This window comes from Melanotaenia boesemani, chromosome 13 (assembly GCF_017639745.1).
Source record: "Melanotaenia boesemani isolate fMelBoe1 chromosome 13, fMelBoe1.pri, whole genome shotgun sequence".
Taxonomy (NCBI): domain Eukaryota; kingdom Metazoa; phylum Chordata; class Actinopteri; order Atheriniformes; family Melanotaeniidae; genus Melanotaenia; species Melanotaenia boesemani.
This window is the reverse complement of record NC_055694.1, coordinates 18,262,575-18,281,422: the sequence shown is the minus strand read 5'-3', so window position 1 is coordinate 18,281,422 and position 18,848 is coordinate 18,262,575. Positions and strand designations below refer to the sequence as shown.

Here is an 18,848-nt window from a genome sequence, read left to right as displayed (position 1 = left end):
AAAAAGCACAAGGAAGCAGATGCTTTGTCTGAACGTAAAAGCCAAGCAGAATCAAAGTGTGATTTCCAGGGAGAAGCAGAGAATGTCATCACAGCATCCACATCTGTAAGCAAAGCTGAAAAGATGAAGAACTCTGTGTTTGCCATGTCTTCTTTTTGGAGTGAGATGGAGAAGCTGACAATAAATGACATTCTGGGTTTACGAAAGACTAGCAAAGCTTCTCCACCCAATTCCCTCGCACCTGTACAGGAAAGTGAGGAGACTGGCATGCTTGTTGTGACTAATCCAGGGATTTTTACTGAAATGGCTGAGTCAAAGCCCAATCAAGCCACAGGGAAAACACCTTCCTCTCCAAGAAGTGTTACGTGGGAAAGTGAGCCTATTAAAATGAGCCATGGTGGCAATATTTACCCAGTGAATACAATGCTGGCATCTGTGATTGACACATCCCAACCTGTCCTCACTGAAAGGTCTCAAAAGAGCCTCAAAAAGATTTCCAAAACCATCAGTGTGCATAATTTACAAGCGCAGGAATCTGAGTCTTCCAGCTACTTATACCAAGGTGAAATTTTACAAACCATAGATGACAGAGAATCAGAAAAATTGGGGTATTTCACTGATGATTCTGCACCTAAGCAAGACACAGACAGCTACAGCATCTCTCTTACAGACATATTTCAGTACCTCTTTGGAGGCAAACGATCAGTTCCCCATCAGTCTGCTACAGATAACATGACAACCTATTGCACAGCTGGAAATTCTGTCCCTGAAGCATATGATGAGTTCTTCTCAGACTTTGATACAGAAAGTTTCTTCTACCCTCTCATAAAGGCAGAAGAGAAGAACAAAGACAAGCCAGTTCCCATCTTTTCCTACTCTCGCTCAACTGGAAAGAATCTACAATTCCCTGAGGCCTACGAATATTTCTTTGCATCCTCCTCATCTGATGATTCTTCTGTGGATTCTGATGAAGAAGACAAATGTTGTCCAGTGAGGGTGGTGAGCAGGTTCAGCCGTAAGGCAAGCTCAACTAAGCTTTCCACAGATGTATACGAGGACTTCTGTACAGAAAAAGACTTTAAAGAGAACGTCTTCTGTCTGAAGTCTCTTTCCTTCAGGAACATTAAATTTACAGCACCTGTAACCCAGAACCAGAACTCCATGTCTCTTGTACCTGTGAGACAAAGTAGCAGATCTAACTTGAGGGCTGGTACTACCCTCAATATGCTGGGAAACCAAGATATGATGCTTCCTGATCCACTGCTCTACTACTTGGAGGACAGGATCTCCAGACAACTCACACAGCAGCCTTTCAGATATGAGGACTTGCAGGCCACTGTTTCAAATCCAGGTAAGCCCACTATTTCTGTACAAGCTTATCATACTTTAATATTTGCTGTTGTGCTCATTAGGCAAAGCAAGTTTATTTGTGTAGCACATTTCATGTACAAGACAAGTCAAAGTACTTTGCATAAAAAGCATTACATCGGGGGTGCAGCAGACATTTTAAAAAGTAATTTAAAAACAAACTTTACAAAGAAATCAATTAAATTAAATAAAGACAGAAAAGTTTAAAATACAGTAACATAAATTGCAAGAAATATAAGCTACAGCGTGAGGAATTGCAGTTATTTTGATAAAAGGCAGCAGAAAATAGAAAAGTGTTTAAACTTGATTTAGAACAAATGAAAGTTTAATCAGAACTGCAGTTTTCTGGGAGTTTTTTTCACATGTGAGGAGCATGAACTGAACGCTGCTTCTCCATGTTGAGCTCTGACTCTGGAAACAGGAAGCAGACTTGACCCTGATGGCCTAATGAACCAGATGATCCTAAATGTATGTTGGCTCTAAACCATTAAGTGTTTTGTAAACTAACAGCAGGATTTTGAAGTCAGTTTTTTGACAAACAGGAAGCCGTTAGTATGAGCTAAGTGCGTTGAATGAATATGCACATATCTGTGAGTGTATGCCATGCGAATTTGGGTATATAAGGCTGTTGATTTAGAATAACAAAGCAAGATTGTTGCTGTGTACAAAGCAACAAAAATTTCATTCACAATCCGTAGTGCTACAGCTGCTTCAGCGTCAGACATTTAATCGCTGCAAAGGTAAAAGCAAAGAGAAAAATGTGAATAGAACATATAAATCAGGGTAGCACCATGGCTGAAAGATATTTTGTAAGTGTATAAGAAACACATTATCTGTAATGCAAACCTGCTAATTCTGTTTAAGCCTGTCCCAGAACCCACTGTGAGCACTCAGACTAACCCACTAGACATAAACAGTGATGTCTAAATCCAAGACTTGCAGAGAACTGTCAAATCTGAAACAACACTGTTTTGCATCATGTTTAGACCAAAACAGCAGTTTGAAGCAAACCATCCATTACATTTCACCAACTTCCTGTGATGTTTCAGGTAGCTGTTATTATATGCTGGCTTACTGTGGGATGAAAAGATCTGAGTAATCCTTTGGATCTGTCTGTCTTGACAGAACCACTGAACAATGCACATGCCATATTTGACCTATTCAGTGAAGCTACTTTCGTATTCCTCACATGTGGATAGTTGTAATGCAGACGTGTCACCTACTCAGCTGTTACAGTCATGACCAGGATGGATTTTCTTTCGTCAGCTGTCAGACGACACTGCAAGCACGTAGTGTTGCAACCAGGAGGAATGGTACTACGTGATAACTTGACTTTACTTGATGAGTTCTCCTCTAAGCTGCCAATAGAGCGCTCTAATTTATGCTTGGCTGTGAAGGGAAATCAAAAAAACCTCATGTTGAGAAGCCTTCGCGTCAATCCCTCTTCTTGAAACTCCAATAATCCTTAATTAAGCTAGGATAGCAATTAGTGATCAAACTAAAGATGTGTCTGATGATTATCACCTACTAATCTGTAAAACCACCAGAGTCAAACATTTAAACACAAGTCACCTCGAGCTGCCTTGTAAATTTGCAGAAAATTAATCTTCACAACAACTGATGTATATTTTTGGGAGCACATTGGCAGCTGTTGGCATGTTGAAGGCAAATATGAAACCCCTGACCTTCTGAGAATCTTCTCTGGATCTGTAGATGGTTTTCAGCCATGCTTTATTTTGCATGTGCATGAACAGCTTAATGATTCAAAACCATTCCTATTGTTTCAGGGTTGGATGCCCCCCTTTTGCCCTTCAAACAGTCAGATATGTGTCTGGTTTGTATTGCATTTGCTTCGTGGGTGCTGAAGACTGCAAACCCACAAGTTGGAGATGCCTGGAAGGCTGGTATGTTTGTTAAAAGTTTGTCTAACATTATCTTCATCCTGCATTTGTAACATTTGGGGAGGGAATTAAATGGAAAGGAGGAGTATTGCAAGGACTGAAAGGACTCTGATTTGTAACAGTAATCAGACTATAAAGCATTTTTTCTGAATGTTCTCTGTCAATCACGGAAACACCGTTGTAAAAAAAGCTTTAGGAATAGTGAACTTTACTCACTTTTTCTCAGTACAATTACTCAGTTTTATCCTGCGTGTAACTTTGTTTTTCTTTTCACAGTTCTGCTGGCGAATGTAAGTGCTCTTTCAGCCATCCGATACCTGCGTAAATACGTCAAAGTGCAAGCTGTGGCCAGTGAGATGAAATTGCGTCACCCTGCATTAACGTATCCTTGAAACGTCATAACTGAAATGATTAATTTTCTATACAAGAGATCAGTCCTTTAAGGAAACTTAGATTTGTTTTTACATGTTTGCACCCTACTTAATAGATCTCTCAAGAGAACAGAAATGTTTAAATTGAAATGATTGAGATAAAGTTCTTGCCAAACTATTTTTCAGTGACTTTTTCTCCCATTTAACGTTGTGAAAGCATTCGTGTGAAGTTTAAAATGACCAAAGGCAGGATGAGGCAAGTACGTTTGTTTAAGAAATGACTTTAGACAATTGTAAATAATGTGTGTAAGTGTGTTCTGAAAGGAGACTAGAGGCAGGTTTACTCAGAAATGTACAGACTTGAGATGACAAATGAGCATTTGATACATGGATTTTGGAGGTACTTGGGGAATTCAGTGCTTTTGAGCCTATTTGTTGTCATGACCTCTATGCAGCAAACGTATTTATCCAAAGATTGTAAATGTTCTCATAACTAATTATTATGTTACGGATTTATTTGGCTGACATGATTTATTGTTAAATTGCAATGTAAAGGTACTCTTTTACAAAAGTCATACTTAGGACGATGTTCTGTACCAGTAACAGTTATAGTCATGATAGACCATTTGTAAATTAATGCAATTATCTTGTCTTATCGGTTGCACTGAGTTTATTTTAAATAAACAGTATCTTTAAGTTGTGTCCTGATTCTTAATCAATAAGCCCTCAGATGTACAAGTGAACGTCTCCAAACACTAGAGGGCGTCATAAGTTCATGTAAAAATCTGATCTTGTGTCAAGCGATTCTGTTCAAAATCTGTAACTGAATTCAGAATTTGAGTGACTTATTAACCTGATAAATCAAACTACGGTGTTAATCAGTATTATTAGATATTAGGAGAACCTTTTTTCTCCACAAAAAGTTGTGCTCAAGTTTGCCATTTAAGATGGCAATTTAGAAACAATCCCACAGCTGAAGGTGTGTCATAAGGTTGAGACAGCTTGACCTGCTTACGACTTGATCCTTTGTTTATCCATTCTGGAAAGCACAGCTCAACCTTTTAAATGACTAAATGGATTGTATTCCACAATTTCATGCATGCGTTTTTTACATCACAATAAAGAAACCTATCTAAACAAACAAACAAAAAAGCCAATGTGTACATATGCCTGTTCAAACATATAAAATACATATGCATAATAATTCTGTTCTACTAGTCCAGTACAATGTAGACATGGAGGAAATGCGTGGGCGAAGAAAACAGTTTTATCAGCAGATAAGATCTAACATAAGTGTGGAACCTGTTTTATTTAAGTGCTTAAACATCAACAGACATCTGGACCTGTCAAGTAAAGCAGAACCTGTTAGTTCAGAGGTGTCCTCAAACTCATAACCTTTAATCTGTAAACTGTAATCAGAAGTATTATTGATCATAATAATGAGAACCGCAGCCTCACAGGAAGGTCGCTGGTTGGAGCCTTGGCTGGGGGAAGGTTCAAACCCAGGGGTGGTGGCTTTTCTGTGTGAAGTTTGCAGGTTGTCCTCGTGTATGCATGGGTTTTCCTCCCACCGTCCAAAGACATGCATGTTAGACTAACTGGTCACTCTAAATTCTCCCTAGTGAGTGTGAATGGTTGTTTGTCTCTATCTGTGTTGGCCCTGCAATGGACTGGTGACCTGTCCAGGGTGTACCCTGCCTCTCACCTGCTAAAATGCTGGGAGAGGCTCCAGCTCACCCATGACCTAGTCTGCATGTTCTTCACATGCATGCATGGGTTCTCTCCAGGTACTCTGGCTTCCTCCCACAGTCCAAAGACATGCATGTTAGGTTAGTCATTCAAAATTCTCTCTAGGAGTGAGTGGTTGTCTGTCTCTCTGTCTTTGCTCTGCAATGGACTAGTAAAGTCTCCAAGGATCCAGAACCCCGTGACCCTGCACTGAAATAATTGAGTATAGAAAACGTATAGATGGATGTTAAATCGATCCATCCGTTATACAAAAGGAAAATGGGGGCTTTACATAAACACTAAGGGTATGTAGAATAAACAGACACAAATGTGTTGGTTGATTTTTAGTTTTATTTCCAAATATAAATAAACACATCAAACAATAATAGAAAAACAAGTCACACAGGTATCAGTATTGTGCAGAAGTTATTCTAATATTAGCACTGGTTATGCCACATCTAATTGCCCTAACAGTGCAGCATAATAAAATAATAAATGTACAAAATTTACAAAATATACATACATTCTTTACTATAACAAGCCTGATGAAATGATTTTTATTGTGTAAATTAGAAATAAAAAAAATAAAAATAAAGACAGCCCATTAGAAAATCCTTTACTGCTACTATTACTTGGTAAATAATAAAAATAACATTAAAGTTATACATAATGTACAGTACACGCTGCTGTCTTCTCTTTTGAATGCTACATATTAGACAACTGTCACTCTCGTACTGTTGTTTCTGCCATTTCCTTTCATACTTGCCCCTTCACTCCTCTGCTTGACTGTCTAACACCTGATGAAGCATTTTCTGGGATTCGTTGCTCCATACTGTGCTTGTTGGCTTTTATTATCCCTCTGATAGCGATCTGTTGTTTGCACATGTCCAGACGAGTGCCGGGCTATTGTTTTGTTTTATGACCATCTCTGCTGGGTTGCCATGGCTCCGGGGCCTTGGGCCCCAAAGTTTAATCCTGTCCACTGAGTTGAAATTCCAGACGCTGGCTGAATCATTCCAGGCTCACCCTCATAATCCCAAATGTTGTCATAGTCCATTTCCTGGTCCTCTGGATCTGTGGATTTGAGGTACGAATGGTGATCTGTAGGGGTTCAAGAGCAGTTTCAGGCTTTAGTTTCAAGCAATGAAAGAAAAACCTCACCCTGATTACATAAACAGTCTCATAGTAATTATGGCGTGAAATGTCTTGTCTCAAATTACAACTTTACTGTAAAACCTGTAGTGTAACATGCCACTGCTGCACCATGTTCTTTGGTTATTTCCTTCTAGTATTAGATCTAACCTGAAAAATTAAATAGCGTGGTAATAGTACATTTAAAAATTAACCAGCATGAAATTCTAGCCTCCACAGATGAGGGACAGTGTTGTTTTTCAGTGCTTTTCCTTTACTTGGGACATTGGCACAAATGGAACAAGGAGCTGCACTAAGGCACATTTCACTGGCACATTTCAACACTTTACACACCTTCAACCCTGTGACCTTTTACCCATCTGTCTGCCCGTTGACAGCATAGAGCTCAAACAATGCAAGCCAAATGCATTCACCATTCATTTTGATTTACTGGAGACTAAGCAATGTTCTGTGTCCTTAGTGGTATGTAGGAAGGCACCTCAGAGTGCTGACTTTCATGACACACAGGAAATATGTTGCAGCAGTGTCATAGATTTGAAAGACTGCCCATTGTTTGTCACTGGAGTTATAAATTCAGCTAGCCATGCATTAAAATAGCATTTCAATCCCAAAAAAGAAAATCATAATTTAAAACTCTTGAGTACAGTTATATTATCATATTCTTCACACAGATAGGTCCACTATCCATAAAAGAATGCTTCATATGGTTTATAACTGCATGCCACCGATTCTTACCTGGTGAGTAACCATAAGGCATCTGAGAAGTGTTTCTTACAGAGTTCGACGGGAAAACCATCTGTAAGCAGATGTGAAAACAGAGAAAGTTACTTCCTGTGATCAAGTACAACAAACATTTCTGTGTTCCTTAAATATGTGTTTAATCTCTGGCATCTGTTTAAATATCACCTGCAGCACAAGTATATACACTTGCTCTGCTTCCACGCAGCATGACAGCATTTCACTTTGTAACACTGCATTCCAGAAACCAGAGTATCCTGTGAAACGAGTGTATAGGCTCCTCACCTGCTCTTGCACTTGGCTGGGTACAGGCAGCAGCTTTAACCTCGAAACAGCCTCTACTCTCTGATCTGCTTGGCTTTGGGGAGTTTCCATGTTAAGGCTCAGGGAGTTGGTCAGGACCAGGCTTCTCCTGCAGCGCCTGCCCAGTGGAGGGGTGCGGAGCTGAAAGGAGTAGGGGGGGAGCTGGGAGTCCTGATGGTGGTGTCGTTGCTGATGAGGTTCATGCCAGCTTTTCTGCTAAAGAATAGACCAAGACATGTTAGAATAGGGCAATTATAAGCAGGTAAAAAAAAAAAAAAGATTTTTATATGACTTTAACATTATAAAGAAATGTCTAACACACTTAGTTCAAGAAATGTGTAATGAAATATTTATTTTAGATATCTTTTTTGATAGATTTAACATCGTCAAAGAACCAACCATCACCTTGGTCAAAGACACATGCAGATGTGTGTATTCACTACTTGATATCGGGTGCAGGTGTAAACTGAAACTATGGATCCAGTATCATTGACCCACTTACCACTGGCCTGGCCTCCTCTAGGGAGTAGATTTCTGGACTGCAGGGCTCATCGTACAGGGGTGACAAGGGCTGTCGTGCACACATATCTGAGTGGCGCTGTGGGACATTTAGGGAGTAGTTCAGGGATGTTTGTGGTGTGCTCCAGCTGTTAGACTGATAATCAAATAAACAAAACATATCAAGAGTTAATGAGAAAGAAAAGACAGAGAACGAAAGCAATAGCTTAGCTTAACTTTGGCTTAGGTAACTGTCTAAATTGAGTTTTTCAATTAACGCCAGTTATGATAAGCAGCAATAGTGCAATAGAGATATCATCTGATTAACTAAAGTTGTTTATGAATCATAAATTCTATCCACCATTAAGTAAATTGATCTTTCAACTTCAATTTGCACAAATGCCAATGTTACTCCATCTGTTAACACCATACACTGTACAAGATGACCCCTCTCTGCCCACTGCTTGGTGTGCCTATTTTAGTTACTATGCACATGGCATGTAAAGTAAGTCAACAGTCTCAAAGGGAATATTTGGGTATCGAGTTAGACGCCAGACTGAATTACCTTGACAAGTGGGGCTTTCTCTGGTCGCTGTGGACTGGGTTGATGCAGGGCAGAGTAAGGTGTGCTGTAGACCTGAGATGACACAGAGCTTTCTGCAGGCTGGGGATAGGAGGTGTGCTGGGGGGAGGAGTAGCGTAGCGACAAAGGACGTGGGTCACGCTCTGGCCTGGTGTGGGAAGACACGCTGTTGGTTCTGCTGCCCAGCCGAGCAGTCTCGGTTGAGGAGGGACGGCTGGAACTGTACTGTAAGATCAACATTCCCACCCAGAGAAGAAGGTCAGCGAAGAGGTGTGGCTTTATAACATATTTAGCATCAGGTACGTTAACCGCCCAGCAAAACATTATTAAAAGTGTTAGTTCTCAGTACATATTCCCTTTTTAAAGACACAAGTGAGATGGGAAAAAAGCCTTCATTAAATAAATTAGGTGAGTGATGGTTAAGGTCAGTAGATGAATTTTCTTCAGCACTCAGCCCTCTCTTTAAGTTAACTAGATGGGCAGGTAGCCAGCACAGCCCTCCTCCTGGGGGAGTTTGGGCAAATGTCCTAATAATGCAGAGTGCTTCAGGACTTCTTAAGGACTCAGAAGCTAACAAGCTAACTTTTTCTGCTGAATAATCTATTTGGCATTTTCTTATTTTCCTACCGCTAATAGAAAAACTATTTGCTCGACCCTTTTGATGTGTAACAGGAGCACTTTGTTCTGTGGACCTTGCTCAGTAATTAATTTTGTTAAAGAACTATGTTGCTTATCTCTTCCAAGCAAATACAATTCTTTTTTTAAGAAGACAACTAACCCGTATCACATTTGTACATTCTGCAAATATAGCAGTTTGATTAAATTTATATGGTCAGTGAAGCTTGAACTTCAGTATTGGCAGACAGACTTACACAGAGAGGTTCAGTGTATCCTGGTGAAAGAGGGTTGTCTCCATGAACAGGTAACTGAAGGTTCTGGGACCCATGGGCACTCGATGACTGGGTCCACTTAACAGATCCCACTTTTCCTTGGCTGTTTCCACTCCATCTGTCAAACTGTGGAGCCTAGAGATTAAAGGGCACAAAGAATTGTTAATCTAAGTATTTGTTACTAGACAAAGATTTCACACCTTTAGCCTTTCTTAGTCTTACGCTAGACCATTGAATAGGTAATAGTACATAAAAGGAACATTTATGGCCATGCTGAATGTAAGTTTACAAAAGAGGCAGGTCTAAGTTGTTTCAGTCCTTTATCACTTGTACACATATTTAAATTCACTCCACCCACAGGCTGACAGGAGATTACATGCTCAATAGTTGTGGGTCATCAGCAACTAAGAAAAATGTTTTAATTTTTGGCCCTGGAAAAGAAAGCAAGCAGCCCTCACCTCTGTTTTTGTTGGGGTGTAGATGATGTCATAGACTGGGGGTGGGGGGCTGAGAACAGGCACGTCAGCGGCTTTGAAATACTGGATCCAATCACAGAACTCAGTCCTATCCAGACAGGACACAACTATGGGGTTGATCAGTTTCCCTGGGAAGAGAAAGGAGGGGGTGACAAAGCCTGTCATTTGGTCTACTTGCTCACTGGAATGTGCTATAGTAAGTTTGTTATTCACCAGGGATAAAACCAGCTCATTCATGGAGGGGTTACACTATGTGACGCTAGCAGTTTCATGGCAAAGGCTGCTTATCATAGAGCACGCATAGGAATGTGAACTCTTTAAGACCATTTAACATATATTTAAATGACAGTCATTACATGTACAACATGTCAGAAAATTTTTTTGTGTCACTCTGCCTTGAGCCAGACTTAAAGAAACATATAATCATGTAAACCCTAAATTGTAAAATTCTATTAAATCAAACTTGGACAAAAACTCTCAAACCTGGACTAAAACACCTAGATAATAAGGTTGGAAATAATTTTTCTCCTGCACATGCACATACAGTGCAACTCAAAGTGACCTATGTGCTCAATGAATGTTCTAAAGTTCCAACTTCAGGTTTAGAAACCTGAAACCAATGGAAGAAGCCAGTAAGACAGCAAAAACAGAGAATAATCTGAAGAGATAACAATAATTTCATTTCTTTTAAAAAGAAGATAAAAGGTATCACACATATGAAATATATAACTGCACCACTGCTTCACTGCTAGCTGCTAGATAAATGTTATGGTTTGTGAAGGGGATCAACAGGAAAAAAAAGCCCAATATCAATGAGCCAAGAAAGGATCATAGCAGAATCGGCCATACTTGGATCAATAAACTGATTTACCACCTATGTTTGCATATTGGTAACAGACACTGGTTCAGTTGAGTTTGTTGATAAGCAATTAACTGAATTAATTCGCCTACCTTCAATCATAAAGGTGTTGGGCTTGACGTCTTGACAGGGTGTGGTCACAGTAATCATGTTGAGTGGAAGTTTGCCCTGTAATCAGAATGACGTTTAACACAACTCCATCATGCAAACACACAATGTTGTGGAATCACACTTTCTCACTTCAAGAGTGAAAGGAGGTTATGATACCTTATAGAAGAGGCCATCGTTCTCCTCTGATAGGATGATCAGGGTCGATGGGTACATCACCAGCAGTCTATCACTCTGCTCCTGTGGATATACAATTTTATAAATGGTGCGCAGTTGCTGTTTTAATTAAATAAACTATTTTCAAGGTATAAAATTGTACTTTTATCTCCTTTTATCTGATGGCAGTTTAAATGTTGTTATAGAATGACAGAGAGCTACCAAGAAACTTCTGAAGGAAAGAAATCTTTAGCAAAGGTAAAATAACTTGAGCAAAGACAAAACTACAGACTACTGGTTTTGGAGGTGCGTGTTAAATCCCACTGAGATCTTCAGGCGAACCAGTTTGTAGGGTATTTGAAGAGGCAGCGTTTATGTTTCCTCGCTCTCAGAGGGTGTGTCTGGATAGACAGCTGACATTCCAGCTGTGAGGTGAGTCGAGTCACTGCGTGAGCCGAGCAAATGCTTCTCACACACCCATACCCTAAATCACCTCAACAAAGCTGCCGCTGCTTCCTATAGAGAATTAGCAATATCTGAGCAAGCTGTGCTGTGACTACTGTTTTTTATTTACTTCTATATGAGGCCATTTTAGCATTAGTTGTTTGTGGGCCTGACTGATTTGGTTTGCCAGGGTTTCATTTTGGTCAGCTGGTTGTATTACACAGTGGTACGATTTGATGAATGATGATTTGATAAATAAATTTAGTATAGGTGTATTTCAGAACTGTCACTTGCCAAAATACAGACTCCACCCTTTTCTCTCAGTCCTGACATTGTGTTGAGGTGATGCATGTTGCGCAATTTGAAAACTGTGAGTCACCTGGATTTAAAGCTGTTGTTTTCCTGCTTTATTCATCATGAGAAAAATTCCCAGAGTTTGAAAACACACTTACATCACAAGTTTCAGTTAGCTATACATTTCCATAAGTAGGCGAGTTCCTGTAAAAATCACTTTTTATAAAAGTACCTGGCAGGGCAGGTGCTGCAGTCGGACTTTGGTGACGAAGGTGATGGGGCCCAAACTGTCCCTCTGAGAGCCCTCCCACTCATAAATGGGTTCTCTGTTGATTGAGTTTCTTAGCTCCTCTCTTCCTTCAGAAGTCTTGTCCTGGTTTACCTATAATTAACACACATTAGATGATGGAAGTCAGAATCATCACCAAAGTAAATATGAAGAATGCTCCAGTACTAAGTAAGCATTGATCTGCTTCTTGGAATTTCACACCTTTCTTCATGCAGAAGACTTCTAAGCTAAGGCTTAGTTATTACATTTGTTTGTTTATTCTCTCATGACACAACTATGTTTGTGTGTTTCATCAGTCATTTCCCCACCTGTGGCTGCAAAGTCAGCGCTGTACAGATGTAAGGGTTAGTTTGATGTAGGCAGTGATGCGGTCAGGGCCCCTCCCTAGTATCCAGGCTTCAGGGAGAGCCAGAAGTGACCCAAATGACTCACCGAAATTTCACAATTGCACACATCCTGTTTAATCAGGAGTGGTTGGAAGCAAGGCTAATCTGTATCTGGATTTGGACTTGTCAGAGTAAGTAAAGCACTTGAAGCTTGAACAATTGTGGCTTAACTTCTAAGTGTCCCCGTAAACTATGACAGTAATGCAGCATGCACAGCAGCTCTCACAAACAGAAAGCAAACATATACACAGCAGCACATTTTCTTCTCTGGCATGTCACTATGTCAGAAAAAAAAAGTGTTTTTGTACTTACTCTAACTCTGGTGTAGTTTTCAGGTGCGATTGCAGCGCCTCCATTAGCCTCAATATTTTCTTTGAGCAATTCAAACCACATGTCCATTTCTTCTTGGCTGGCACAGTAGATGATGATGGGGTTGAGGCTGACACCTACAGGAAGTAAAGGTCATGAAGTCAAAAGAGGTTTCACTGTTAAGGTCTTTTTTTTTTAATCAAAGACTTTTCTGATGATAACAAGCCATTAATGAAATTCACACCCTGCCTCTTTGTTTACAGCAAGTTATGCAACAAGTACAATAAACGTTAACACATGGTCCAAACAGTAAACTACATTTAAGTCCCACTAAAAAAAAGTCCCTTTGACCTGCTGTGTTTGGCATTTAGAGATTGGAGCAGACTCTCCCACAGACTGCTTACTCAAGAGGAATGAACAGAAAGTGGGATGATCAGAGCTGCAATCTCCCTTTACCTATCAGTTCCACACATACCAGAGATAACCAGCACTGATACTCTATTTCATTCCAGCCCATTGCATTGTACTCTAATTGTCTGGAACCATACAGTGAATGTTTACTGTTAGTCGATAAGCGACAGTTCAAGTCTCATCTGTTCACTTTGTTTTCTTACCAGTTCTTAATTAAAGACCTTGACCATAACACTCCCTTAAGAAGGCCATTTTTTTTCCATTCCTCTTAAAGTTGAATTTAAATGTTCAAAAAAAGACAGGGTATGAGAGTTCACAGCGGTCGTCAAAGTAATTATCTACCATTAACTAACTTTCACAGCCACATTAACTCAAACCAGACCAGAGTTTCCAGGAATTCTTTAACATCGTCTGGAGCTGTACTTGCTTCATCACCTTCCACCTCACCAACACTGACCTCACGGAAGAATCTCTGCATTAGATCTCTCACTTGACTCAGAATTTCACCATGTTTCCTCTGTGATTCCTGTCAGTGATGCTTCCCAGAAGATAAAAAAATACCTAACTATGAAACAGCTGAAAGACTATACCACAAAATAACAAGCTGGATCTGGGAAATTACAAAACTGACTTTATGATAAAGAAACACCAAAGAGTGTCAATATTTTCACAGCAGAGATTGTAGAACGATAGCAATGATAAAAACATATAAACACAGAAACCTTATACTGCCATCACTGGGATGGATTCTCACATAATAACTGCATTAATCTCAGACTTTTACTATTTTTTCTCCCAGGTAAGGACTACGCTCGTCTTCTCATTACAGCAGCTTACTTCTTGTTTATGGGAGGGGGGGACAGCTAAGTGGCATTTCTCAGACATTAACCTGAACTGCTTTTGGAATGTGCTATAGATTATATGCAGTGACAAAGCTAAGAGCAGAAGCTGGGCTTTTCAGCACGACAGCTGGGCAGACTGAAGTGCACCTGTTGTCTAACAAGCAGGCCCTTCAAGGCCGGTTTGGCCCCCTGACCGAGGGTTAGGGGGACACAGCTCTAGTTAGTCTTGGGTTTGACTGGAGGTCAAAGAGGTGAGGGGAACCATGGCACCTTTGAATCACTGGAATGTGATAACATCGGAAATGCCACAGCCTGACAGTAGTGTGTGGTTTCTTGCTAGTCTTTTAAGTGAAGAGAATTTGATCCATAACTGATGAGAGGACTAGACAAAGCAGACCACCAGTAGTGGTTAAAATAAATAAATAAATAAAAAGTGGGCATTAGAATGAAAGATAAATATGAGTAAAAACATTTTTTTATACAGCTCAAGTTAAAGTCTGCCACAAACTTGTAGATCTGTTGGAATTTTATTCTAAATGATTGATTATATAACTCAACGCAGCCAATGAAACTAAACTGATGATTTGAACATACCAGCTCTATGTGCCTACAGCCATTTGGATCTTTTCCATTAAGACAAACTTACCATTTATTTGGAAGGCGAATTCTTGGGGTTGGCTGTGATTGCAGTTCTGTTGCAGGTTGCAGATGGTGAGCTCTTTCAAAGGAAGAGTACCCTGTGCACAAAACAACAAAGAGTTTAATCATGCTCCAAAGACTTCTTATTTTCAGAAATTAAAAGTATTCTCTGCAAAATTTATCTTTATGCTCCATTTGAATAACCATGACACTGAGGTCAGACTTGTAAGCTTATGATGTATCATGTCTGCTTTCCTTGTTCGCTGACTAACACGGCGCAAAAGAGCTTAGCTGTTTCTTTCTGACATGCTGTTGAATTCTCAGGGGGCATAATAAATGGATGATTAATGGCTGCTCACTCTTTATGAGACAGGTGAAGAAACGTAATCATACTTTCTGTTTACCAACAAAGTGCTGGTTGGCAGGAGACCGTGTACAAAGTTATAACCTGATAAAACTATTTAAAAGAAATATCGTGAAAGTGTGCAGCATTGGGACTTTGAAGGAGGAAAAACTTACCTGGTATGTCAGTCCAGTTGTGTTGTTGGAGACAAAATGAAGATGTGTTTGGAAGAGATCCAGGTAGCAGTCATGGATATCCTGCAGAGAAAGTTAGAGAAGAATGAAATAGGTTTAGAGACAGAATTTGATGAAAACGGAAACTACAATCCTCTTGCAGCAGTTATATTCACATAAATCTGCTGGATTGCAGTTCATGACATGAAGCTTTGTATGCATACATCTGGCTCACAGCCTGCCAATATTTTCAGCATTAATCATTACGGAAATCTCTAGTTATGTCTCTGGGTTTCCTTTCATTTGTAACATTTTGTTCACATATCATCAGCTGATTCATGTAAAAGTTCTGGCTTAAAAGACTGGACACGTTTTGTGGTTGTAGTTTCTGTTATAATACAGTGTGTTCTTTTGCCAATGTGACGCCATTCCCTCAATCAATCTTTTCTTTCTGCTTTCTGACAGTGCTGTTGTGTCATGGCTCAGAAAAACTGCAATTCCCACCGCAAGGAGCCAGTAGGTCCTTTATCAGCCCATGGGATCAGAGGAACTCTCTCTACCCTGAGGTTCACTGTTAGAGATGTTTCACAACTGCAACAGAAACAAGCATGTCCAAACACAGGCTGCAGTTCCCTTTGTGGGAAAATGATTGGATTATTCACAGCCAGCATTACCTCAAAACCATCTGTGTGTTGAGTGTGTTTCAAAGACAACATCCTGTGACACTGCCTGCTTGTGTGTGTGTGTGTGTGTGTGCGTGTGTGTGTGTGTGTGTGTGTTTCAGAACTCACAGGTTGACTGGCACAATGTGTCATTGTAGGCTTGGTCATTGGTTAAAACATCAACAAGGGTTTTTAAGCTTTTGTTTTTTTGTTACAGCTGCTCTCGTAATATTTCATCATACAGTCATTAGTATGTAATATTGTTCCGCTCACCTGGCAGTGCAGGAAACGGAAACGAACTTTAGCACTGTGAATCATCCGTCCGTAATTCTTCACATTGATACTGCTTTTCTTCCAGCCACTGGCCAGGTCGTAGGGAAACGGAGGATCCCATTTTATGTTCTCTATCGTCTGCAGATCTTTAGGGGACATTTCCTGCAAGCAGACACAATTTTAGTAAAATATAGACATAAACTAAATGCTTGAATGTTAAAATCAGTCAGAAGACTGCATTAAAAATGTAATATGTTGACATTAAAGAGGTTTTGGTGTGCACATGATTGAGTGTCTCGTTATCAGAAGTTGATGGAGTTTATTACCTTTCTGGGGGTGACTGTGCACAGAATATTGATGATGCTGTTGGACTTCTCCTGTCCCTCTTGGGGATTTTTCTTGCGAAATAGGCGACTGCTGCTCAAAAAAAAGGGGGGAAAAAGAAATATTTTACTTCTTAGTGTCCAGTGTTTACCATCTATTCCATGTTTTCGGTTAATTAATTTCCTAACTGCGGCAAAAATAGGAAACATTTCACCAGTCATTGTTCAATGAATGTTAGTATACATGGCGGTTTATCTTGTTTGTTTCTGTGTTGGCCTTGTGATGGGCTGGTGCCCTGTCCAGGGTGTACCCTCTCACCCCCAACAGCTGGGATTTGCTCCAACTACAATAAACATGGAAGTAAATATATTTTTTATTTTTGTTTCTGATTCATTACTTCAAGCCATTTTAGCTGTCTGGCTGTTAATCATGTTTTGTGATTCTTGTCCTACAAACTAATCAGAGCCTATTTCTTTGTCTTTATTCCATCAGTGACAACTATTTAAATGATAAGAACAATCAGGTCTTGTGTTTGCAGTGCTAGAGGATGTGTGCAGGAAAATCAGCATTCAATGTGCCTCTTTGTTTTGCATGTCCCTCATGTGTTGCCATTAGTGTCAAATCTTTATGAGGAAGTACCCTCACTGCAAAGATAAGGCAGGGGGCTGCATTTACAGCTTCAGCTTGTGGCTTATCTGCTTATCTGTACATATGTGTGCCAGTATCCTCACTGTGCAACAACGCAGGCTTTTGTTTGTGTGGTGGGAATCAAAAACTGTCTATTCAGGAAGTCCACGTCCAGCATTAATCACTCATGGGTGTCAAGTGAACGATACTGTTCCCTTTAAGTCTTTTTTTCTTTTTCAAATTTACGTGTATACAAAGAAAATAATACAAAAGCTCACTGACTGGAGTTGCAAAGTGAAACAGAAATGTGTTGTAAATAATAGACAGGTTGTAGATTTGCACACCCAACATTCTCAAAGTCACTGCCGTGGCATTCAGCACCACTCACTCGTACTGTCTTTGGGGAATACCTGAGCCTCACCCAGTTCAACAATACAAGAGTTAGAAGGGTTCAGGAAACAGGAATAGTGAATGCATTGTGCTCAAACATCGATCCAACTTGGAGCAGTCAAGTTTTTTGAAACACAATGCTTTTTCCCTGACCTGTTTTTATTTGAAAACTAAGAGCGACACAGCATGTCTAGCAAAACCAGACCCTGAATCATCATACAGCACAGCACATAAAACTGTGGACTAGAGCTGCATGGGGCTAATTGCCATCAGATGTGATGGTCCAGCAGAGTTTTAACATGTCCAGGCATATAATCCTGGAGGGTTAAAGATGCCATGATAGAAAACAAAATATAATCCACTAATGTAAGTAACTTCCTGTATGTATGTTTAAATAACTTGATCAGATCAGTACTATCTATTGTTTTATATATCTGTAGTCATAAATCAGAAGTAATTAATTAAAAACTAAAATATTCCACATGTGAGCCTAATGATGAATGGGATCATGCCCTAATTTTTATATGTGGTGAAAACAGATTTACTTTCAGCTGGCAGATCATCTTCACAGAGATGCAAAGAGAAGGCAAATGGTAACTGGATCATTGACACCACTGGCCAAACAGGCACCGCTCAAGCACGACTCAGGGACTATCCAGTATTTTCATATGACCCTGAACCTACCCTTACAAAATTCACAACTGCCTTTAACCCCCCAGCTCAAACCCTGAGAAAGACTAAGAATTCCTCCCAGTTGAAATGATGAGTTTAAAATAACAAAGAGTAGTCAAAGACATGACTTGTGCTCTGTGCACTCACTGACATAAGTACAGTATGAATACCTGTACAGGTTGGAATTTTCATACCTGTTTCTGCGAATGAAACTCTTGCTGGAGAATCTAAAGTTGTGCTCAGGGACACATGAGATGCTGCTCCCCATGCTGCTGTGATCTTTGGGTCTTCTCTCTCAATAAATGGTACGCTGTCTGTGATGAATGAAGTTAATCCAAGAGAGCCGTGTGCTCCCTGCAGAAGTCAGACTTGTACTGGAGGAGGGCAGAGTGAGGACTGTAAAGTCAAATTGTGAGAGTGTGTCTGCGTAAAAGGGGTGGAGCTGAGGGCTGTGTCACAGGCAGTCTCTGTGGTGAGTAAGCAGCAGCATTCACACTCCCTATGAGCTACCTCTGTCTGCTAAATCAATCCCAGCAACAAAGGCGGGGACCTGGGGTGGAAGTGTGCCATTTCACACCTTCCAGGAGCCAAATGGAGCTTGTTGTTGGGTCACAACGGCAATGAATGGGTCACTAAATG

At 40.1% G+C, this 18,848-nt stretch overlaps 2 protein-coding genes across 3 annotated transcripts; one reads left to right on the top strand and one right to left on the bottom strand.

Moving 5' to 3' along the window:
• The first annotated feature begins 470 nt into the window (after positions 1-470).
• On the top strand, positions 471-4,294 carry LOC121651888 (PPARGC1 and ESRR induced regulator, muscle 1). Its single transcript, XM_042004345.1, has 3 exons — positions 471-1,351; positions 3,156-3,272; positions 3,546-4,294. Exons 1-3 carry the CDS (start codon positions 733-735, stop codon positions 3,659-3,661), a joined length of 852 nt encoding a protein of 283 aa, XP_041860279.1. The 5' UTR covers positions 471-732; the 3' UTR covers positions 3,662-4,294.
• A 1,411-nt stretch (positions 4,295-5,705) lies between these two features.
• On the bottom strand, positions 5,706-18,571 carry plekhn1 (pleckstrin homology domain containing, family N member 1). 2 transcript variants are annotated; one of them, XM_042005088.1, is made up of 16 exons: positions 18,404-18,571; positions 16,523-16,613; positions 16,197-16,358; positions 15,265-15,345; positions 14,753-14,843; positions 12,857-12,990; positions 12,102-12,251; positions 11,135-11,215; positions 10,960-11,035; positions 9,991-10,136; positions 9,515-9,667; positions 8,625-8,867; positions 8,064-8,216; positions 7,544-7,777; positions 7,256-7,316; positions 5,706-6,469 (listed from the first exon to the last, which is right to left on the bottom strand). In XM_042005088.1, the coding sequence occupies exons 1-16, from the start codon at positions 18,475-18,477 to the stop codon at positions 6,285-6,287; spliced, it is 2,115 nt and encodes a 704-aa protein (XP_041861022.1). In that variant the 5' UTR covers positions 18,478-18,571; the 3' UTR covers positions 5,706-6,284. The 2 variants fall into 2 exon arrangements, with proteins under 2 accessions (XP_041861022.1, XP_041861023.1); XM_042005089.1 differs by having other exon boundaries at positions 7,544-7,774.
• Between the last annotated feature and the right edge of the window lie 277 nt (positions 18,572-18,848).